The following is a 24,399-nucleotide window of genomic DNA, read 5'->3' on the forward strand; positions in this document are numbered from 1 at the left end:
GCGGGCGATAGGATAGTGGGGATACAGAGTGTTGTCGGGACGCGGCGGGAGGACACAGAGGACGGTGGGGAGCGTCGGAATTGCGAGGCTTAGGCCGTCCCGGGCCGCTTACGCGGAACACGCGGCCGAAGCCGCGCCGCCGGCATTACGTCGCGCACCGTCGACCGCGACTGACGTTCGTGTAAACGCGCCTCGTTTTCAATCCGTACCACCGTCTCGACTCACCGTTAATCGTTCGACGTAACGCGAAACACCGTCGTCGAGCCCTCGATCGCGGAACAGTGACCAGAGAGCCTCCTCGTCTACCTGCCGTTCGATCGTATCGCGTCGTAGCATCGAAAGCTTCGGCGTACCTCGTTCAACAACCTGTAGGAGCTGACGTTCGCGTGTAAAGCGTGTTGCGTCTACGACGAGTGATTAGTTTGAGAGTAATCCGCCATAGATCGCGCACCGATCTAGGCGCAGTGACATCTCGCGGACCTGCCAGTGCAACAGAGAGGAAATACTTTTCTTTTCGGTAATCGAAGGTGTTAGATCGATATATCGATTCCGTTGACATGGCGTTGGTGGGAAATAAGTAGCGTGAACGTTCGCCATGGAGCTCGGAGAGATTTCGTGGAGGTCGGAGGCATCGTGCACGCTGCGGAAGGTACGATGAGCGTCTCGCTAAACGGTCTGGACATCCGTCGCGTGGACAAGAAGCGGAGTGGCAGCTGCTGGAGGTGGAGCTGCTGGTAGCGAGAGGGAGAAGATAGCGGGCTGCGTCCGAGCGTACACATCGAGGAGGCAAGTGGAATCACGACGTCCTGCCCGGAGGGTGCGTGCTTAGGCGACGAGGGGCGGCTACTGGCCGATGGGATGCATCTACCGGTGGGTTCCGTGGGCTGCGGGGAGAATTACGCCACCGTTGGATCCCACGAAGGCGCCGGCCCGTGCGGCCCCTCACTGGCGCCTCTTCAGGGGGTGAACACCAGGTACCAGCAGGCCGACGACGCCGACGCCGTGGGAGGAGGTGGCGAGATGAGCGAGGGTGCCGCCGTCGGCGAGCTATGGTGGACCGAGAGACTCGTCGGCGAGGCGCAGGCTGAACACCCTGGCGAACTCGTTCGAACAGGTTCGTATTTCCCTCGAAACATCGCTCTATCGATAACGCCTCATCTATGCGAACTTACGTTCTCTCTTTTACTTAGATTCGTACCACGCCATTCGCACCTCGTAATTTCGATTATCGCAAGCACTGCCTCTGATTATCGCACGTTCGTATCGAATTCAACGCGATGTTGTCTGCACATTCGCATCGTGCTACCGAATCGGAGGCTGGGAACGTGATCGTAGTCGTTTGAATCGTGTTAAAAGTAATTGAAGCTCTCTTTTATTCTCTTTGTTGGTCGAGTATTATTGTAAGAAGGACGATTTTTACACGGCCAGTGCGAAATGTAATATGGCTACCGTATGTCGGCCGCTGATTGGCCGATACGTTCGACGTCGTTTTCTTTTCAAACGAGCGGGAAAGTAGCGGTTGTCGTCGATGCTTCGTTGCAAACTGTTTTTGCTGCGTTTTGTCTCGTTCATTTTGCATCGCATTTCACTGACTTTTACTGCCGAATCTCTTGCGTACATTTAGCGAGCTACAAAACTGTGGAAAAGTACCATACCGATACTATACATTAGAATAGTTCTCGCGTATTTACAATAACTTGTAATTGTAGCAGACAACGTCCAGATTTAATTAGAAACATTACTCTGAATGAAGTATGGAAACTGATAAGAACAACCATATACTTCCTTTTCTACAGCGAATGAATAGATGCACTTTCTAATTATGAATAGCAGAATATAATTAGTTGACAAATTAATCTTGAGATAAACCAGTATATAGTACACAATTTATACATTTTTTTCGACAATGGGTATCGTTTTTTCCCAACTATTATCACGTACGTGACCAGAAACACAATCGGCACCGAAACTACTAAATTTCATTTTATCTTCGTTGCAGGATCACCGTATTTTCTTTGCAGCCAACTGCCGACTCACTGGCGCTCCAACAAGACGCTTCCGGTGGCGTTCAAAGTTGTCGCCCTGGGCGAGGTCGGCGATGGAACTCTGGTGACAGTACGAGCGGGTAACGACGAAAACTATTGCGCGGAACTAAGAAATTCCACTGCCTTGATGAAGAACCAAGTCGCCAAATTCAACGACTTGAGGTTCGTCGGCAGAAGCGGCAGGGGTGAGTGCCTGAATCCCATATTTTCAACTCTTTCTCTTCGATATGATCTACTCTTCGACGAGTCGCATCTTTGAATGTAAACGTTACAAAAATTTGTGGGTTTCAAAGAAAAATGCGGTCAGCGTTCGATCTGAAACATCATTCGGCTGATCAAAGCGCGAGGGCAGGTTATTAAACGAGCCAATAGAGAGTTAGTTTTGTGGTTTCGAGTGTCATCGTCAGTCAGTAGTAGTTTGCTTTGTAAGTCGCTGAAAAAGCGACCAGTAAATTATCCGCGCGGGAGTGAGGCATTCACCGTGATTTCGGACCCTCTAAAAGCACGGTTATTGTAATCATCATCGTCATCAACTGGCCTGAACCCCGTTCAATCCGCCTCTCGCTTTTCAACCCTCCGCGTCCGCGAGTTCCCTCGCATCCCGCCGCCCCAAGAGTCATTACTCGATGTCCGCCGGTAGCCCCGGCCTAGCATCCAAAACAACTGGCCGTTAATCAGAAATCATCGTCCGTCGGCCAGGGAGAAAGAGACTAAGTCCCTAAAATTGAACAGATTCGAGCGATGCCTCTGGAAAATTTTCATCCAGTTTTTCATCCCCCTTTTATTCATCGTTCGATCGAAAAAATTCTCGATACGATTAATCATCTTTCATTCGATGAGTCTTTGGTTTATCTCGATGGTCAAGCGAGGAACGAAATTGTGTCTCTTTGCCACTCGTTGCTTATCGCGTTAATTATTTTAATTCTTGACAAAACCGCAATCGTTAAGCCGTTTCAAGAGATACAGATTAAGCGTTCACCGGTGAAATTAAATCATCGCGGGCGAGCCGCGAACAAAGTTACACGTATCACGGATGCGCCGGCCGTTTAATAAATGATTTCCAAACGAATTGGTCGACCGAGCGGTAGCTTTTTAAATAATCCGCTTTTGCGCCGATTAAGTCGCGGATTTTCAGGGACGCGCGCCCGTCGATCGGCAACGATTATCCACAGGTCAGCAGGTAGAGGACCGTTCCGGTCCTACAAATGCATTTTGCACCGCACGCACCGTACGATGCATTTATGAATTAACGAGCCGGACTGCTCGCGCTCGAGCTACACGTCCGTCGATAGCATCATCTATGTTTCATTCGATTTCATCATGAAGTGCAGGGTCAGCGGAGGTCCCGTCCGCCTCCTGACACCGGACACGCTAGCCCCGGAATCAATTAGCGAAAGAGACACGTCCCTCACCGAAATCCTTCGTTCCCTTTGTTCAATTTTTTCTGGTATTGCCACCCCATCTTCCTTTCCTCTTTTTTTTTTTTTTTTTTTTTTTTGTTGCTCGTTTTGCTATCTCTCCTCGATAATCCGTAATACTCAATTTCGACGATTGACCAAACCACCCCCGGTTCGATGCCTCCACCGGCCGCGACCAGCCAGACTACCTACCCTCCTATCATCGAGGTTTTGTTTCCGCGACTTATTAATTTGATTGAATCGCTGCCGCGTCGCACCGATCCCTCCCGGCCAATACCGTCGACTCGTCCAAGGAATTCTCTGGATAATTCCGCAGCATCGCTCTTGCGATAACATCGCGGGCGATTCGAGCAGAGCGGAAACAGAGCGAACTCGATGGAATCCGAAGGAATCGAGATGAGGAGGGTCGATGGTAAGAAAGGAAGGAAACGAATAGGGAGATCGACGCAATTATCACCTTCCGTGGTGGTGCACGATGTTTCTGGCCGGTCGTAAACGGAAAGGAAGAGAGAGGTGGCTTCCAGCGTCCGGATCAAAGAGGGGGGCTGCAGCCTGAAGCAGGGCGTTCCATCATCGTCGGGTCTGAGCCTGGCCCGTGCCTATAATTAGTAATATACCGCAGTCTATATCGACACGGCTGAAATTACCACCGATAGTAATTATTTGACAATTGCAGAGACATCCTGTTGCGAGACTCGGGACCTTCGCGTCCTCCGCCCTCTCCCCATTTTCCATCCCCATAGCTTCTGGGTTCTCCCACTTAGAGTGGTAAAGGGATAGAGAGGGAAAGAGAGGGAAGACGCCTAGCCCTACGCGAGTGCTCGTCCTCTCCATCTCTTCTACCCCTGGTGCCACGAGTATTAACGGACGGTTTCGAGTGGTTTTGGATGGTTGTGTGGGCGGTTTGGGATGGCGTTCATCTCATCCTCGGCACCGTTCGAAACGCACCAACACACCGAAACGGGCGAGAGTCGCGCTGGATAACCGGCGATGTGCTGCACGTTATATAGGTGGCACATACGCGTGGCCCGGTTTTGTCTGTCGGTCTGTCCGTCCGTCGCTCGCGAATGCACAGCCTGGGTGTCCTGTCTCTGCAGATGACCGTTCCCATCATCGAGTATTAACCGCAGGTCCGGCCATCGGTGGGAGGGAATCGGCCGTGCGGCATTATTAGCCCCAAATGCGATGGACTCGGACGGTAGAGGGAAAGGGGCACTCTGGGTGTCGCGCGCCCTTCCTACGATCGTTTACGATACGGCTTGGACCAGTTTCCGATCCCTGCCTCGTGCCTTTTTTTTTTTTCTTCCTGTTTCACGTACCCGCTCCCTCGTTACGATCCCTCGGTAGCTTTCACACGCGTACCTTGCATTACCCGTAGTCCATCTACGCGATACTGTTTCTTGGCAAAACTTGGCGAAGAGAAAAGAAGAAGCGTGCGATAGAGAATTATAGAAGGACCATTCTGTCCTGTACAAAAGTTTCTGTTACAACCAGCGGAATATTGCATCTCGTCCATCATCGATGAACCGTCGAGGCCGCGGTAAGAGCGGAAAGACAGACGTACCTGTGTGCGCGATCGATGCAGCTAATCGATTTTAAAGCGAAAGCCAGAAAGAGCAACCGCGACACGCGCGATTTTCGGTGTTCTGAAACGAACCACTTTGCGCTGGACCGGAACGATGACGATAACAAGGATACAATGACGGGCGCGAGAGCGACAGTAACGCGGATTCAGGGGGTGCAACGGCGAACCGTGGGGTGGCGGTGACGATGGTGGGGCGAGCGGTTGCACGGAGGAGAGGAGAGCCAGGGAGAGAGTGAGAGAGAGAGAGAGAAGGCACGCTGCAACTAGGATATAACGCCGTGCCTCTCTGCAGTCAGTTGCAGCTCCCGGGGGTGGCGGGGTTGGGGGTGTTTGATGCCGGTTATCATGTTGACAGACACAGCGAGGTGGACCAGGGTGCACCAAGGGGAGACAATTACAAATCGTTGACGTTTACGCCAACACAAACGACTATATGTCCGCGACACGTTAGATATCCTCTCTTTAATGCAAACGAACGGGACTTTGTACTTTCCTGAACTTATCTCGAAGCTTCTTGAGGGTAGCGTTCGCAATATGTTAATCGTACCCTTTCCTGGAGTCTGAAAGTTTCAGCCGCGGCTAAGATGATTGCAACAAGACGATCAACACCTCCTTCCCGCGAAAGCAATCTATTTTTAAGTGGTCTGGACCGTGCTCGAAGGGGAAACGTGGTTGACTTTGGCAGCTCGAGAAAGACAAGGGGCTGTTTCGTCCGAACTGGCAGCGGGCGAATTACCGAATGCATATTAGTGCCGTTTAAGAAAGCGTAGTCAATCTCCGCGACGGACGTTTATGGGGAGGGAATTAATATACCGGACCTTCAACCTCGAGACCTTCGCCAGTGATATATGCACACCGGTGCTCCACCCCCAACGGCCTCTTCTCTCGCCCCCTTAGAGTCTGCGCGGTCTAAGGAACTCGCGGTCTCCCTAATGGACGCGGATGGTAATTGCGGGCGGAAATCGTAAAGTATTTAGATCGGGATTCGCTCGTGCCTCCGCTGACCGCAACCTCCGCGTTGTCGCAGTTTTTCCGCAACTGAATCACCGGCAAATTACTCTTTCGTTAATCTAAGAAATTCACTGAACTGCGACTAACGGATAAAAAGATTTCATATTCAGAATCGTCTAAACTATAATTCCGTGTGCGACGGTTAATCAAGCACGTTGGATGTCCGTGTTGCAGGAAAGAGCTTCAGCATCACGATCACGGTATCGACGACGCCACCCCAGGTGGCAACGTACACGAGGGCGATCAAGGTAACCGTCGATGGACCAAGGGAACCGCGCTCCAAAACGAGTGAGTAGATCAAACACTTTCCGTTCTCTGTTAGGGCATGGATCGCGAGATCTATCCGTGGCCACCGGCTGCTACTAGCCGTGGATTCCCTGAAAATGTACCGATAATTCAACGAAAGTCCCTATACGCGGTAATGGGGAGTCATTACCGAGCAGATGGTGCGCGATGATGCAGTGGTCGACGTGCGTACCGCGCGTATGCGTGTTTTGGGTTAGCTATTCAGCCGGCCGTACTACACGGACAATGCTTTTACTAGCGCACACCGCCGCGCGAAAAGTAATCCACTTACCATAATATACTATGAAAACCTCCAAAAATATCCGTTAATTATCGATGCTCGCCCATGCTTAATAACCGGCGTCGTGTCACGCGTATTTGCGATATCAGCCTGATATACAAATAACGAATCGTTTTTCCTCACCCACGTCCGTGGCTTCTTCTTTTTCTACCTCGCTGAACAGGGCGAAGAGACGTTAGGAAATTTGTCATTTTAATTCACTCCTATCGCAGCTCTGCTTTATAATGTACGATCGACTAAAGGAAGTTAACAAATTTTGTCACGCGAAGGGATGGAAGGTTTCAAAGAGTAATGAATGCGGAAAACCGCAAGAGTAAAATTCGACGCAGAAAGCAGAGATCGGACTGATAATGAAAATAATTTCACCGTTTCATCAAACTCGTGGATTTTTTCATTATTCACCGTTGGTTTCACATAATGGATCCACAAAGCGTAAATTTATCTCCATAAATATTTGCCCGCGATTCTGGTCCAGGACAGAGGGGAGGGTGTTTCAAAAATTCAGAACGAGCGTCCGCGAGTTCAGGCGGCCAGTTGGCGATTCTCTAGGTTCATCTGCGGGGGAGGAAAGGGTGGGGAAAAAAAAAAAACAAAACGCCTGTTATTTCGATATCAAATTAATAGCCGCTGTGGTGTTGACCGCGAATACGGTAGCTTTTTGCGGACGTTTCGCATTTGTTGTATAAAGTATTGATAGGCGCAGGGCGGTGCGTGCACCCAGCGGTCTCGCAGATTTTTTTCCGCTGTTGTTTTTTTCGAAATGGGTCCTGGCGTGATTGATTTTGCTGACGTTTTTATCGTTCGTCCCCGTTCGGCCGCGTTGTTCCGACGATCGATACACGCCGCCTAGAAATCTATAATATTTGTCGATTTTTCGCCCCCGCTCGCGGGACCACCCCTCGTTTAACGATCGAATTAAAGTTTCACCGTGCGCGAAGGATAAAATAGAATTGCCAACTATTTACGCGTTAACCCGTGGAGACTGTGACAGTCCATTGTGCAAGCGTTGGACGTGTGCTCGGCTCGCGCTCGTCTCGTTTTCGAGGAATCAAAACAAGGAAATTCATGTTTTACCGTGTAACAAAATCGTCGCTGGATTCTTAACTAAGCTTCCTGAATATACTCTGCAACATTTTCTATGACACAGAAATTTCTGTTCCATCGAATCTACCCGAATTTTGCAAATCGTGACCACGTCCCACGGAATCTAAAGCCACCCTTGGCGTGCGAGGTGTATCCAGAGCGCCCAAGTCTCGCGATCGAAAGGTGGCCAGTGGCTAGAGGCGCTCGTTCTGGATCGTGGACGGGGATCGTTGCTCCGATTCCGTGTACGGATGAAAAGGGGACGACGACGCCGCGACGGGACACGCATCACGACATATTGCATACACGAGTTTTTGGGGCAGCGATGGCGTGTCTCCCGGCGTAACGATCAGCGTACGAGCGCCGTCGGGCGAAACAACCGGGCCGCATTCATTGTCCTCGCAGACACCTGCCGGCTATCATTATTGCCGTGGATAATCGCAAGCTTTTTGTTATCGAAAATCACCGCCCCGGCCAATTTTTCGCCCTCTCCCCGGGGCCAGCCTGCTCCCGTCCAGGGTAATCGCGCAATTTCTGCAATTCGCCGGCCCGTCAGCGCGTGTAAATACTGCGAACGCGGCCACCGTGGCCTGGAACAGACACGTAACAGGATTAACGGACTTCCAAGGCTGCGACAGACCGACCGGAACCGTTTCGACGAGTTCGAAACGACGAACGAGGAAGTTGCCAAGAATGGTCCACGATCGAGCGTCTTCGAGGATCGTTCCAGAGTTGGAGACGGTGGACGATTAGCGAACGTACCGCGAAGGGGTCGAAGGATCGACGGAAAACGGCAGAGCAATTTCTGAGCGCGGCTCGAAAACGAGAACGAATGGAAAAGGGGGTCATGAAGCGGGTGGAACGAACGCGGAGGAGGAAAGGGATCGGGCGAAACAAAGTGGCTGCCTGGTAGCCGTCACCGTGGCCGAAAATCATCGAAACGTTCCCAGCGAAACAATATCGATGGAGCAGCCGCTGTCAGTCAAAGATTGAAATTGAATTTGCTTGCCCAGTAATTGTTCGCGTTTGGAATTTCGTTAGACGGAAGTATGCGATGCGTTCGTCTCTGACGAAAATCATTTTTCCCGTAGTCCCGTAAAAAAAATGGGAGAGCGTATGTCTCTGTACGCGAACGAAAAATTGTCCTCGACGAGAGAGAGAGTGAGCCACTGATTTTGGTACGAATGGAAAATATCTTTAGACCGAGACGTCGATTAGAGGGCACAGCTTGGCGACATCTCCTCGCGATCGCTGTGAAATTATTTCGCGTCACGAATCCGAACTCGCCGTCGGTTTTTTTCTTAGAACAGAACGGTTCGTCGAACGAGCTCTCGTCAATAATGGATGGTTCACGGAAAACGGTGTGTAGGAGCACGATTTATATGGACGATGGCGAGGATGCGGGACGGAAAAAAATCGGAGCAAAATCCTCGAAACGCTGTCAGAGGCTAGCAGTGAAGAAGGACGTAAGACGAGCGGAGGGAGGGGCCCGTTATTAGAGAGGAGGAAAAACCCGCGCTATTTCCGTCCTCCGGGGCCGCCACACTTTGATTAGATAAGTCCACCACTGGCGCTGCAGAGATTGGAATTATTCCTCTCTCTCTCTCTCTCTCTTTCTGCTTCACCATGCTCCGCGAACGGGCACAAGGGGCAATCGGTGAAGGTGTTATACCACGATCGTTCTTGTTTATTGTATTTAACCGCCTCTTCCGCTTCTAGATTCGTATAGCAGGTACGCTTTCAGATATCCAGAACAGGCTCTGGGCGATAGGGAACCCAGACCTAGCCGATCTCTCCTTCGACGAGATCCTTGGAGCTCTGACGCTGGATCGATCGAAGAACTGTCCTCGTTCAGGTGTGTTGGACTCGACAAATGCTCTTTTCCTCGATCGAGAGATACTCTTCTTCTTCTTCTTCTTCTTCTTCGCTTCTTCGTCCTTGCACCTCGTCCTTTGTCAATTTCGATAACCCATGGGGCGTACGCGCGAAAGTTGCGCATAGTTGAAGCGTCCATCCCCGTGGAAGGGTTCGAGAGTTCGAACAGGACACGTCCGTCCCGCTCCCCGTAGCCGGTTGCAGCCGACGATCCCAGGTGAATTATCCCCCGTGCCGCATCCCATTCTACTTTGCTCCTCTTGAATGGAACACCGAGCCGTTCAAAAAGAGCGTCGGCCGGTACGTTTCGGGGCATTACGAGCGTCCGGTACGTGAGAAGTCGTGGGATCCGGTCGCGGAGCCGAACAGAGAGAGAGCTCCCCTTGTTTCTCCTGGCCCCCGTTGATCGTGGTAGTCGGTAGCGAGGAATAATCTTGTAGGCATCGGTTGAAGCACCGTAGCTGACCATCTGGGCTCGCCGACAATTTCGTGCAGTTTGCGGTCGAACTTTATTTGTCGTTCACCCTCGTGGCCGAAGTCTCTCCCTCTTCTTCTTCCCCCTTGCTCGATTTTCTTCTTCCTTTCCGCCTCCTTTCGGTTCCTTCTCCCGCCGTAGGAATAACAATTTGCGCCTCCCCTTCCTCGACTCGCTCGAAGAGCGAAGGGTGCGCTGGGTGCACCGATCCTCGCGATTAGCAACGTCCCTGCGAATTCGCGGGCTCCTCTGACTTCTCTCGAGGCGATGGATGGAGAAAAAAAATGGCAGTTTCGATGGAGGATCGATATTTTGTACCGGCGAAACGCTGGAGGTTACGTAGCCGAGAGATTTCGCCGCTAAACATCCTGTTCGACGATTACGTAAGCAATCGAGCCTATGCACGTGGCGCGTAATGTGCATCGCCGTATAACGATACGCACGGAGTGTGTGCATATTGCAATCCGCCACAATAGAGAATCGCCGTGTCCGCTCTGCGCGCTATATAGACGGCCCGATACTTGCCTCTCTACGGGGGTTCTGTCAATTCTATCCGGGAGGACCAGGGAGGGGGTTGGAACAGGAGGAACGGAGGGTTGGAATGTGCGAGGAATGCTATTGAAGTCGATCGAAACATGGCCCGCCCGAGTTTCTTAATTATCCCTCTCTATTAGGCTAATTACACAAACATTTTCTCCGCTTCTCGCTCCTCGGCTGTACGCTGGACGTACTGCGGATCCGGAAAACGAGATTCCGATCTGACACAATTTTTCTAGCTGTTAGAGTCTGAGAACGAGCTTGAGAGACCATTGCAGGGTTAATTTAATTCGTGCACGAGAGAGATTTAAGGGTAACCGTTTGATTATTGCAGGGCAGACGCACATCCCCGGATTGGCACGAGTCCCTGCGCTGCCTCGAGTCCCTGGCCTGGCGCGGGGTACATTTCCCGATGCGCCAAGTCCGTTCACCCCCTACCTACGGGAACCAGAGCCGTACAGGAGGAGTAAGCATCACGTCGGCAACAACGTCACCGCGAATTCGGTTAGTAGTGCCTGTACCAACCCCAACAACACCGATCCGACCGCATCACCCGCTTCCAGCACACACCTCGGGGCTACCGGCGGCTCCTCGGTTCATCAGGATTGCTACAAGCACAGCCCGCAGCACGGCGGTGAGTCCACTTCCTTCTGCTATCATACTACTTCCCGTCGAACCTCGATCTCGAGTTGGACACACTTTTCGGTCACTTTGGCGACCCGTAGGCGAAACGGACCGTTCCTAATCGACGCCACTAATTAATCGTACGAGCGGTTCCCTCCGATGGTAGCTGCGTTGTTTCGCGCGAGCTGGGTTCAGGAAAAAAGTGATAGAAATCGTGTCTTCCGGTCTGTTTGCTCCTTTCGCCTCTGTAGTGGATATTACCTCGGACATCATCATCTTTCGCTCACGACCAACATCCTCGTGGCTCGTGGAGCGACTCGAAACTACGCACAGACCCCACCCACCCCCTTCTCTGCTGGCTACACGAGGGGAAGCGAGGGATCCAAGAGGAGGGAGAGGTCTGCCGTTTCGCGAGGTAATAGTTTCATACCTCGTTCCGGCTCTGCACCCTCTAATTCAACGTAATAACGACATTCAACCTGCCGTTTCCATCTCTTCTCTCGCTAATCCCCCCCACGGTTCACCGTTGGATCGCTCTAGCACGAGGCAAAAGTGTCGTGCTACCCTCTCGCCGCTCCTCGCGAAGATCTACGCGGAATTCGACCGTTCTCCGATCGTTTATCGAGATAGCGAGAAATATTCGAGGCACGCTGGATCGTGAATGGATAATTCAGAGACGCAAAAAGGCGGGAAACTCGGTAGCCACTTTATTTCTGCGCGGCTCGTCTCGCATCAGCGGTCTTGAGCTGATCAAAGTTAAGTAGACGCGCCCCTGGCTGGCAAGACCTCTTTGAAGCTACGCTGCGGTTTCTCTTTGCCCTAATCTCCTCCTCCTCCTCCACCTCTCCGACCTCCGCCACCTTCTACATCGATCAGGCCCGTGCTACCTTCCCGACTAAACTTTACTGCACCCGTGTCACCTTCCTCGACCGGCCACCATTGTAATTACCTCATCCACCGTGGCACAACTTGCCACCCTTCTTCCTTCTTTGGTTAACGCAAGACAGAGGCTCGACCCGCCAATGGGAACGCGTCTTATAATTTGATGGAAAAATTTGCGATACGATTTCGATACATACTCGCATCTATCGCGTGAATGGAAATAGCGAACGCGAAGCGTTTCGTTTACCCATTCATCTCTTCGCTCTTCTTCTTCTGTTTCTACTTTACGTTTAATAAGCGGATCCTGGAGCGAGCACACGTACGAATGAGCATAGGAGTGCGAAATGAGCCGCAGCCGAGCCACGGTGGATGCAATTTTCCATCGCCCACCTCCGTCGCGGTATCCCTCCGTTACCCGGGTGTTTTCGAGAGGCAGGCCACCGATTCAGAGCCCTCTCGGTACAAGACGGGGCCGTGCACTCACGTACTACTCACGTGCACGTCTGCGTAATACCAGGGATCGATCGATCGCTTCTCGATCGATCGAGAGCTGGATCCATGTTGTTTTTGCCGTTCGCTGCTGGCCAGGAACGCTCCTCCTTTTGTCTTCGGCTCGGTTCGCTTGCGATGCCAGACGTTGTTGAATCGAACCTATCCTCCTCTCTCACTCGTCATCTTCTTCGTAATCTTCTTCTTCTTCTCCTTCGCCGTCATTCCCGTCTCCTCTTCTTCTTCTTCTGCTCCGCCACCGGTCTCGCCTCCCCGTGATTGCCCTCTAAATCTCACCTATATGATCATCGACGATCCCGCCTCGACCTGCCCGCGTTTACCATATGAAACCATCTAAACAGATCGAACCAAGAAACTTTCGACGGATCACGCCCTTGTCTAAGAATAAAGCTCTCTGCTGGTGAGTTGAAACCAGCTTCTACCAAATTACCAAAAAGTTTCAGGCTTTAAAAATATCGCACTCGCGAAACGAGAAAGGCAGCAGCGACCTCGGGCAGAAGGTCTCCGCGAGTGAAGAAAAAAGGGAATCGAGCATTATTCCTGTCTCTTATAATATAACCGTGTCCGTTTCTCGTCCTCTTCCACCGGGAGAGACTCATCTCGAGTCGTGATCGGGGTAATGAGGCCTCGCCAGTGGCAAGCGGACCGAGTACCCGAAGAGGTGCCACGAGAGAGGGTGAAAAGAGAAAAGTGGAAAGAAACGAAGGGACGAGGACGCCGCGGTAGGGGTAAGCACGTTGATTATGGGGTGTCAAACAATCACGCTGATTGTATATTCTTCTCCGACTCCTTCCGTCTGCCTGGATGTCTACTCGCGCACCGAAAGCGACGGGTCTGTCTCCTCGTTTCCTCGCGCGGTTGCCTTCCTCGTAAAACTTTCAGACAGAGTACCGAGTCGTTTGCTAGGGTCTGTCCAAGTATTACTCTGAATTGTGCCAGAGAACGTCCACTGTTTGGAGCTTTAAAGCTGAAGTTTGTTGTAAAATGATTTTGTTCAGTCGTCGATCGACGAGTACCTCGTGTGGTTGATTAAATTTCTTCGTGACGCCTTCGAAACATCCGAGGTCTGCTGGCAACGGATGGAGAATAAGGGTTACCTTTCTTAAACCCCGTGCGGGAGGGAAGTTGCGAGAGGTAATTAGGAAAGTGTCACACACACTCCTTTCGCGAGTCTCCCTCGCTACGCGCCGACCCCTATCATGCTCTATCAGCAGGTTATTAACGTACAAGCTTAAACTTGCCGCGGGAGCGCCAAAGGATCCGTGACACATTAGGAAAACGTGTAATAAACACCCCATGGAAATTGCTTGGCTGCGTAAACTGCTACTCTACTCACTCTAAACAGTGGAAACAGATTCGTAACGAATGGAGTCTCTTTTGGATGAATTTTTGGATTCCACGGAACCCAACGAAGGCGCGAGCTAAGGCAAGGAAACTTGCTCGCAAACGAGCCTTCGATGCTCGCCGAAATGACGAACGCGACCGCAGAATTTAATTAAACTCGTAAATCCGTCGCCACCGTGGTTCTAGACAGTCACGACTGTTGTTGCATCTTGGTACTCGTTTCCCGCACCACGCTCGAGAATCTTCGTCCTCTCGCCCTTTCGATGCTTTTTTAATCAACAAAATTACCATCCTCCTCGAGAGTAGACACACGATTCAACCCTGGTTGAGGTACGAGGAACGCGTTCGTTCTCTCGAGGGACGAACAAAGTCGAAGATTTCGTTCCGCGCCGCGTCGAAAGCTCGACACGAGATCCTCCGCTTCCGCAAAGCGGAATTTCAGAAATCCCTGGGCTCTGCGGTGCTCGGTGAACTTTATCGCCGCCGTCGGTTTATCGCGTATCCTGGTGGCACGACATCCTTCGTGTCCGTCCAATCAGGCGCGCACTTGGCGGACGACTTAAGGAAATCCGTGGTGGCCAGCTCGGCCAAGACCGCGATAATAACTGGGCCGAATGGACCGTTCCGTTTCCATCTATTCCTCGTTTCGAACGCTCCACGTCTAACCGTGCACCGTTTCGAAGATAACCGGAAGTCGAGCCTTTTTTCGACGATCGAACGGAAAAAGAGCCTCGTTCGCGTCTTGTTCGACGAGAATGGTAATAATTCCTGGAGCGTGCCGTCTTTTTACATCGCGATCGATTTTTCTTCCACTGCGAGAAGGTATAAACAAATTCAGCGGAATGATTGATAAAAATTCGAGCGGCGGATCGAATGAGCCGGGAGATTGGCGAGCGCCGAAAATCGAGGCGCTCCGGCAATCGGGGATACTCGTTCGAATCGATTTGAGGAGGAGATGATCGAGGGACAATCTCGAGCAAATCGATCGAGGTCGAGACTCCGTCGGGCCGAGAGATGTAGAAAGAATCGAGCCGGACGAGCGAACCGAGAAAGCGGTTCACGATTCAGAGGATCCCGCTTCCCGAGATCGTCATCCTACCGAAACATCGGGGCAAAAACCATCGAAAAATCCCTCCGTGGTGAAAAAAAGAGCCGGCAGGTTTTTTACAATAATAAGCAGCTGCGCCTAGCCGAGTGAAGAAACGGAAAATGGCTCCCTCGACCACGTTGTCGTCGCGTTTTACCATTAACAGTCATTTATTTGGAACAGCTTCTTTCCCCGTCCGGCAAGAAACGATCGAGATTTGTCGGACGATATCTAAGATTATCTCATTAAACGAGGTGTCACGAGGAGTGTCGTTGAGGTATTTCATTTGAAAAGAAACTCTTGAATCGGGTATTAGAAATCTCGCTTCGACGTCGAAGCCAGCAATCCAAGTCTTTTCGTTACAAGTCCAACTACGGTCGCGCGAAGCGAACGCGGGTATGGTTGCACGAAGCAAAAGCTTCTAAATACGCGCTCCTCGCTTCATTCTTGATTCGTCTCGCGCTTCTTCCCGTTACTTGGCCAAACCGTAAACGATGCCTGCCTCTGCGAGAGGATTTAAAGGTCCCACCACGTTTCTCGTAATGTCCTGCCATTCGCAGAAACGCTCGCCACGAATTACCATACTATTTCTCAACCAGGTAGAACCGTCGACATTTTTTTCCTCGATCTTTAATCAGGTTCTTTCTTCTTTCCGCGACTTTAATCCTTACAAATCGCCAACGTTCAAATATTTTTCCATTCTGACACGACTGCTCTCACGAGCGATGAATGGCTTCCGCAAGAAGCGTAGCTTGATGCTACACGAGAAGATTTTTTCCGACCTTCTCCTTAGATCTCGTTTAAGACCAGTCGTTTTTGCACCAAAACCTTCCTCCTTCAACAACGATACCACCCACGATGCTTCCAAAACGGCCACTACCTGTTTCTATCGATTCTGCTTGAGAATTCCAACTCCAGAAAACTTTAAATTTGCAACAACTATCATCGATCAGTCAGCAGAAAGTGGAGAACGCGCAAAAAAGAAAAACGGAGGGCGATCGAAACGGTGAACGGAAGTATCGGTGAGGTAGACGAATTAGGATCAGAGAGGAAGCACATGCTGGCCTTTTTTTTCGTACACGAAATTCCTCCGCGCGTAACATCTCCGGTACATTGTCTGGATCGTGTCCAGAATGGTAGGAAGAGCGAGCAGCGAGGGGTGAACCGAAGAAGGAGAGAGACTAATCAAGCCAGAAATAAGGAGAGAGAGAGAGAGAGAAGGTGGAGGCAGTTAGGTGATCCACGCTCGAGAGGGCACGGATCCTCGAGAGCCTCTCGTTTTACCTGCAGACGATTTTGGTCGCCTATCTGGCATCTTCTCCTCGTTTTTCCTCTCCTTTATTAGACGTCGAACAGTACGGCTCTAAATTGAATTACATCGACGGGCGCGAACTGTACCATCGAGGGGGGTGAGTTCTTAACGCGATCCTGCCCGCAACCAGGATCGTTCGCGATGGATTTCCACTGGCGAACGATTCTCTGTTTCGCGCAGCAGAAAATAAAGGAGTCGAGAGAACCGTGGCGTGGGTGTTGGTCGTTCGAGACGAAGCTGGAAAACGGTTCCGTACGTGCACCATCGGCAGCTGAAGAACCCGTGTTCCGGGCGACGGGTCGATCCGAAAAACCGAGGCCACGAATCGTTTGAGTTCGCCGCGATAAACGGTAACGGAGCCAGGGTTCCACAGTGTGAAGGTCCAAGGGAACCACTGCGAGCCAACAAGAAGCGTCGGCCTTTCTTTCCTCTCCTGGCTTGTCTCCATTTTTTCGCTTCTCTACTCTTGGGGCTTAATTGATCGCCAATCAACGGTCCCGATCCAGCCGTGATCAATTGATTACCACCGATCGATGTCGCTTTCGCTGAACTCGCGCGATATTGCGCTTCCATCGCCGTGTGCGTTTGCGTTTCGCAATTCCCTCGTTCTCCAAAATGGCTTCGACTGAAAATTCAATTAATATATTGTTTCTCTCTCTCTCTCCCTCTGGTCTAAAAGAATTGCAAGTGTTGACGCGAAGATCCACGGAGGGGAAGAATTAGGTAGAAACCTGCGTGTTTCTCTGTAATCAGCGGTCGAAATGACAACGTTTCAGAGTTTCCGGGCACGCCAGCGATGGTCCCACCCATTCATGCCCTCTTCATTCATCCTCGAAATTACGAGACACGAGTGGAAGGGGTAGAACCGAGCGCTGCGAAAGCCGTTTCCTGAAAGGCGGCTGAATAAAGCTGGAAAGCACTGGGCGAAGGAGAAGATCGTTTCGAAGCGACGGCGCAGAGAGTCCATTGTTCGTTTCGAGAGAAGATTGCGGCGATGCGTGCACGCGAACGTCATCGTAAACAGATTCCCTCTTTCGAAGATTTCGAGGGCGAATGGAGAACAACGAACGACGCGAGCGTGCGACGCGAGAACGCGAGCAGGATGAACGAAATTAGAGGCGATGGGCATTGAAACCGTCGTCGAAACCCGTCCACGTTTGAGAGATTGACGAACCATGGACCGATTCCTTAAAAATCACGATGGTTCAACGAAGCTGGAACGGTTTTCAGCTTCATTGAGACGAACCGTGAACCGTCTCGCTTCTTACAAACTTCAGTGGTTGTTTTTAACCCCCTTGCTGTTCAAAATGCTACATAATTGTTATTAGTTGCAGCGTTGTTTAATGTTACTCGCGTATTTACGTGGATGCGATCGCAGCTTTGCTATTTTAAGCCGTATTGAAATAGCGAAACAGCGCGCATCATAATGTGTGTCAGGTTTGAAGGAGTTAATCGATAATAATTGCCAATATGCACTGTTGTAGTCTGCAGTTTGAGTGTGATTATCAAATATTACCGCTAAAACTATCGAGATTGGAATACGTGGATGAATAACCAGTTTGCTCCGAAGGAAAGAGAATAATAATTGTTTGAATAGATATCAGTGTAACGATAGTGGTATCGCGGATAGGAGGATTTCGAGGATTCTTTTCCTCGTCGCTTACTCGTTTAGCGAGGACGCTGGCCGATCGTACTGGTAGCCGGTTGCCCGCGATCCCGAAGTCATCGAGGAGAAACACTATCCTCGGGACAGGATACCCGGTGTATAAGAAGAAATCGCTGATGGTAAGCGATACGCGAGGCAACAAGAGTTTCCTGGCCGCTCGTATGCGTAAGACTTCTCTCTCTGTTCATGGGACGTCGCGCGGGGCTCTACCAGTCTGCGCAGGGCCCCGATGTGTGTCACACACGGGCTGGTTAGCCTGTGTCGACATTCGTGTCGAGCAGGAATATCGAGACGACGCAATATCGACTTACGTTACACGACCAAACGAGCATCTATCTCGGTGGGAAACGAAGCCCCACGGCTACGTCTGTTCGACGTTGTTCTTAACGTCCGCTCTCTTTTCGACTTCCAGCCCTCTCTCATCGGCGACGTCGACCCGCTGAAGAATCCCAGATTCGCCTCGTCCATCTTGATTCCCACCTTGGAACGCTCCTCGTCGCTTCGCTGGTTTAACTTTGAAATTCTTGCACCCCCCAGCCAGAGAAGTTGGGACGCTTTAAAACGTGTCAAGGGCGAAGAGGCTCCCTTGATCGTCCAACTTCCGCCCCTGGTAGCCGAGAACTCGAAAGCACCCGAAGTATCCCAAGTCTCGTGCGACGGAAACTAGGCTCTGCTCGCGGAAACGGAGCGTCGATCGACGGGAAGGAGCGGTAGCGCGATGTCGGGTGCGGGGCTGAGGAATTAGGTGGGAGAGAAACCGAGAAACGACGAAATGACGGCGGTCGATGGACGGTTCGTTAAGTAGATGGCTGGTCGGGGGACTAAGCACCAAAACCACCTCACTGTGGTTTCACACCCGCAGAGCAACGGACGGTGATCCAGGATAGGGCGGGAGAGAGACACCACGAGAAGGAAGTAGTAAACAACTACGGAGTTCCTTTGGTTGGGACTCGCGCGTTCCTTCTGGGTCCACGGCGAGGTTACACCTCTGCGATTCTTCAAACAGCCTCCTCAATGGAGAGCGGTGTGACCAACGCCGTGACGACATCGCGGATCGACGATGAGAAAGCTAGGAGAGGCTGTTGCGTCGCTCTACCCTTGCTACTTCGCGCAAATCTTCCGGTATCTGCGGTTGAAACGATCGAACCAGATCCACTGAATTCACCAACGATCTTCCTCCGACCGTAACTCGCTACCCCTTAACAGCTGTTTCGTACAATTTTCACGAGATCTCGCGGAGAATTTCCCGGTTGGGAGTATCTCGGATGGCGAAGTGAATCTCTCGCAGCCAGAGATCTCTCGATCTACTCCTCGGTTCATAGAATCAGGTATATCCTCGTCTTCCCTGAAGAGGCTTGAAACGGACTATTATCCAACAGATGGTCGACCCATGCTGGTGTGCCTTTGTTTTGTTACCGTTGTTCCGGTAATTGCGGCAAATACACGGCCATTTTCGGTAATCACCCGCACGCCCCCATCCCCGCGGCGGTCCCCTTTGAGAATTCCGAAACGGCGTCGACCTTCCGAGGGCCGGTAGGCGTAACGACAGTTTTGCCAGGGGACCCTCCGCCCGCGACCTCGACCTTATCTCACGGTAGGCCAAGAGAGAGAGAGAGAGAGAGAGAGAGATCGGACACCCTCGATAACTCGAACCTTCCACATTTTTACTCCAATTCTCGCCAAACTCTCCGTGACCAGATAAACAGTTGCAACCTCTCGAGAGGGTTACCAACACGTTTTATCGTTGCCAGTGTTTTTTATTCAGGCATTTGCAAATAATGAGAGATAAATGAATATATTCATCGCGGTTATCGCCGCAAGGCTGCACGAGGAAAAGTATTCTGGCTGAGAAAAGACGTACGTGTGATTATTAAAGATGCAAACGCGCAACGGTAGATGCGAGAGAGTACGAAGACAAAAGAATACGACTTGGTTACGAAACCGTTCCACTCTTCCACGTCGAGGACTTTTCCTGGCCAAGTGAAAAGAGCCTGCGCTACTCAGCCGTGCAGAGCCAACCGGTCACAGACTAAACTCGAGATTTAACAGAGATTCGGCTCGATTTCCCGCGCGCGGTCTTTTCTTACCCCGCTCGAGGCGGGAACGATGGAAACCAGCGAAGCCTTTCGGGTCAAGGCGGGGAAGTCGCAGAGAGAATTGATTAGAAAACCGTCGATTTTAATAGCCGATAAATCTCCGGTTTCGCCATTGACTTCGCTGCGCTGGATCACGAGGTGAGCCGCCTCTGGACCAGACGGCGGTTTCGTAATTAACGGTTGCTAATTCCCTCGTAAACCCATACCCAGGCCTTCCAAGTCGAATTTATTTAACCTGCCGTGGCTGAAGTCAATGGCAGCCTCCTTAACTCGCGTTTACTTCTATTTCACTCTGTTGCGTTCGAGCGTCTGTTCCTTGAACGTTCACCACTGCTCAAATTTCCGCAGAGGTTTTGGGGGAATTTTTGATAGAGAAAGATATCGCGTTAGATATCGAAACGACAGGCTTCCCCGTAGCTAAAGCGTTCCAGGAAGCGGCGGAACGCGCCCTTGAAAGAAACGCGTTTTGTCATCGGCCGTCGACTATCCGCGAAGAATTACCAATGTCCGGACTTTCCACCAGCGAGTTCCCACTACTCAAACGAGCAGCTGTCACGTATACGCCCGTTCGCGTGGGTTCCTTGAACTTCCTCGTTAACGTCTTAGTCACAATTCGAGTCGTTTGAAATCGCACCTCGTCGAGTCGAGGATAAATCGTGGAAGGCCAACTGGAAGCTGCGCTCTAATCGTTACGGACGAATAAAAGGTGAACCGATGGTAATCGCGGAGAACGTTTCTATGTGTTTCATAATCGGTTGGTTTACTGTTTGAATGGAGAACAACGGCGAGGAAAAAGTTTTGCCGAATCATCGGTGAGTCACAGCGCAGCGCACCGTTTTCCTCTCCGTTTCCGTAACTTTTACCGGGCGATCGTCACTCCGTGTCCCGGCTGAGGAACAGAGTACTTGGAAATTCATCGAACGTACGACGGAAGTCGCGTACTATGCGATAAATATTTCACGAGATGATAATTAATATCGGATAATCACCCGTCGTTATTGAAACGCGGATCGTTGGGTATTTTCGATCGAACGCGTACCTTGAAATGGCGGCGCAGAATCCTTGTTGCATCGATGGGAAGTACTGCGACAAACGTGACGCGCTAACGCGCACTTCCAGCAATCGTTTCGACTTCCGGCGTGCTTCGACTCCGTGAGTCATTTCAATTAATCTGACGAGATTACTCATTCAGAACACCGTTACTGTTTTACAACAGCGACAAGTAGGAGCGAGTCAATCGCCTCGAGCCTTTCCCCTACGAGTCGCGTTGGTAGTCACCGCTACGTCTGAAAAGTGACGAAAGTTCACACTTTCGAGTACAATTTCTAAACGAGTTGCACGGATTTTCGTTCCAGACACGAGTACAGGAACCGCGGAATGGGCTTATCCGTCAACAGCGCCGTCTTATCCAGCGCCTCCAGTGAGCACCGGTGGTTCCTTCTCGCCAATTCCCGTGGGAGCGTTCTCCTATCCAGGCGAGTCGCTCCCTCACCCAACCACGGAACCAGTACCATTACCCGCTGGTAAGTAGCAAAATCTCTGAGAAACATTCCACTAGCATTGCGTTGACCTGTAAAGGAAAATTCTGCCACGTAACATCGCGATCATTGACGCAAAAGCTATTCGAGGAAAGGCGATCCTTTTCTTCCTCGTAGCGCAGCCACGAAATGCAACTCGAACAATTTCTTTAATCGTTACGCAAGCTCTAACAATCCCAAGCTTACGCCAATTACCTCGCACCAACGTCAAGACAGCTAACACTCAACACCCGCTAAAACGATAAAGTCACCTCGCAATCCAAGCACGCTTCAACTCTACCGGTAGCACCCATCGCTCGAGGCATCCAGCTCACCCTAACCCAAAAGCCACGGCCAGCCGCGGCAGAAGTCTAACTTGAATCTTGCAGTTCTCCCGTCAGAGAGCCAGCAGGACACCTACACGCCAAACTGCGTGTCCATGTACCCGAGCCACGGCACCTCGTCGACGTCGTTACCATTGGTACCCAGCAAGCCCAGCGACCCGGACATCTTCGCCAGCGGCGGGACCGGAAGCGGTAGCCCCGGCTACCACGGTTACAGTTCCTGGACCTCAGGCCCGACCACGCCCGTCCCAGTCGCCTCTCACAATTACAACCCAAATTACCAGGGCTACTACAACAACCCCAGCCAGAACTACATCAGTCCAGCGCCCATGGTCCTCTATCCTCAACTGTACAGCACGGTGAACCAGAACCAGATCCATCTGCACCTCCACGGGGACCTCAGCGAGGAACAGGTGACCATCGCTGGTAGCAATCTGACGATCAGCAGCAACAGACTCGAGATCGGCGTGATGGGCGAGGAGAACGAACAGAGGAACGACGTGTGGAGGCCGTACTGATGGGACATCGATGGATCCTGCGAGTGGTCGTAATTCCTGAGGGGTTGTTTGGATAGGCTGTTTAAGGACGAGAGTCTATACCAGTGTTATTATATGTGATATCGACGAGCGGATGGTAGTTGTAGGGATTCGTGGAAATTGAGGACTTGGTGACTTTGGTGAGAGAGTCGCGGAAAAGAGGCGTTAGAAAGGATCTCCCCGTCGGAGGACTTTAGCTGATCGCGTGTTGGTGAAACGGGGAGACGCGAGGGTGTGGAACGGAGAGATCGATCTCGGCTGTAAATCGAGCCAGCGTGTATCCGCAAAAGTGGGAAGGCAGTCGTGTAACGTTGTAAATACAGATATTTTCCATGAAATAAAATCTTACCTGAACAGGTTCCTGCGCATCTCCCGTTCACCGGATCCGAGCGACGAGGCTTCGGCTTTTACGAACCCAATAAAGGCGACGTTTGCAAAGAAACACTGACGAATCGTGTTCAAAGGAGTTACTAATTATTGCGATGCATTCTCATCGCTGCGAGGACTTTGTACTCGTTCCTTGGCACAAAAGTGTGGCGGTGGAAGAGTTAAACAAAAATTTTTTATCCGACATATGCATGGATGTAGACCACAGTGGTATGGTCTCTTTTCCACGGCACAGAGGGCACGAAAAATCCTTTCTACGAGCACGCCCGGCTCTATTTAATATTTAAAGCGCACTGAAAATGACGAACGAATGGATAGCTGCGGTCTCCACCGTTGATCCACACTGTCCCACCCTTTATTACCAACTCACCCTATTCTCTCGTACTTGTTCCGCTGTTGTCAGCTTTCTTCCTAGACGATACCTGTACAAAATTGTATATACCATATCTATTTTTATAAGCGATTCGAGCAATATCGCTGGTATTCGTCAATTACTTTCAGCCATATCGAAATGGCAAGTAATTAATGGTAATCAGAGACTTGATTTTTAGTAGATATCGCTTGGTACCTTCAAGGATCCACTATCGCTAGTCGAAATCATCGTCCACCCCGTATAATTAACAGAAATGAAAGGATAACCAGCGCGTACGTGTATACCATTTATTCGTTTGGTAAGAGTCGACGACGAGGCATCGAGACGCGAAACGATCGTAAGAATGGTACGAAATCTACGCGGAGAGACTTTCACCAAAGAAACGCGGTCTTCCTGCGTTCGTCATCTTCGTAGTTCGGGGACAGGACGCTTTCCAGCGACGCTGTCCCGGTTCTTCCACGCTGATGTTTACAACCACAGCGAATGGGACAGGAATAAAAGCATGGAATAAGCCGTGGCGACCGTCGCTCGTAAGCTTCCCTCTTTACGAGGATGACTCGACCGCAGACAAGACTCCACCGCCCTTTCCTGCGCCCGTTAAAGCCAACTGAAATGCGCTTCGTCTCGCAGGAGATCGTCGACACCTTCGATTCTTCTCGAGATCCGTCAAGCCCCGAAAAGAATCCTAGGACCATCCCATACGAGTGACACGGGTCCAACTATTCCCAGAGAGCTTTCGACTGTCGCAAGGTACACGACCAATGATCGTTATAGCTACCAAACGATGAACGCGTGCAACGAAAATCTGTGTATATATTTAATTAGCATCGATTTCGTGTGCTTGCACCTCTGGTCGCGCGTGCGAGAACGTGTATGTGTAAGAATGCGTTGTACAAAGTAATATTGTGGACGATACTGACGAATCGAGACGAGTTCTGTAAATAGAGAATGGAATTTCTTTTCAAATTTCGATCGCTCGTTTTTACCAAAGAAATTAGGGACTATAGGTGTGTTGAAATGTTGTGGAACGTATCAGCCAACAGGCTAATCCATCATGGGAATTTCAAAGGGTCGAACCGCATCGAATTAAATCGTTTAATTCGAAT

The 24,399-nt window shown here is 50.9% G+C and overlaps 2 protein-coding genes across 3 annotated transcripts in view; both read left to right on the forward strand.

The window, feature by feature from the left end:
- Nucleotides 1–24,399, forward strand: part of LOC143430982 (protein 5NUC) — a 139,146-nt gene that overhangs the window by 43,455 nt on the left and 71,292 nt on the right. The window lies entirely within an intron of this gene.
- On the forward strand, nucleotides 512–23,033 carry LOC143431041 (uncharacterized). Of its 2 annotated transcripts, XM_076907530.1 has the most exons (7): nucleotides 512–1,114; nucleotides 2,000–2,230; nucleotides 6,234–6,347; nucleotides 9,473–9,583; nucleotides 10,950–11,249; nucleotides 21,492–21,659; nucleotides 22,043–23,033. In XM_076907530.1, exons 1-7 carry the CDS (start codon nucleotides 859–861, stop codon nucleotides 22,513–22,515), a joined length of 1,653 nt encoding a protein of 550 aa, XP_076763645.1. In that variant the 5' UTR covers nucleotides 512–858; the 3' UTR covers nucleotides 22,516–23,033. The 2 variants fall into 2 exon arrangements, with proteins under 2 accessions (XP_076763645.1, XP_076763646.1); XM_076907531.1 differs by lacking the exon at nucleotides 9,473–9,583 and having other exon boundaries at nucleotides 22,043–23,032.

This window comes from Xylocopa sonorina, chromosome 16, assembly GCF_050948175.1.
Source record: "Xylocopa sonorina isolate GNS202 chromosome 16, iyXylSono1_principal, whole genome shotgun sequence".
Lineage (NCBI taxonomy): Eukaryota > Metazoa > Arthropoda > Insecta > Hymenoptera > Apidae > Xylocopa > Xylocopa sonorina.

Bases quoted from the DNA above. Each gene is read 5' to 3' on its own strand.
- LOC143431041 (XM_076907530.1), top strand. From the start codon at position 859: ATGCATCTACCGGTGGGTTCCGTGGGCTGCGGGGAGAATTACGCCACC. The intron at 1,115-1,999 runs GTTCGTATTTCC...TCTTCGTTGCAG, and splicing joins TGGCGAACTCGTTCGAACAG to GATCACCGTATTTTCTTTGC. The intron at 21,660-22,042 runs GTAAGTAGCAAA...TGAATCTTGCAG, and splicing joins ACCAGTACCATTACCCGCTG to TTCTCCCGTCAGAGAGCCAG.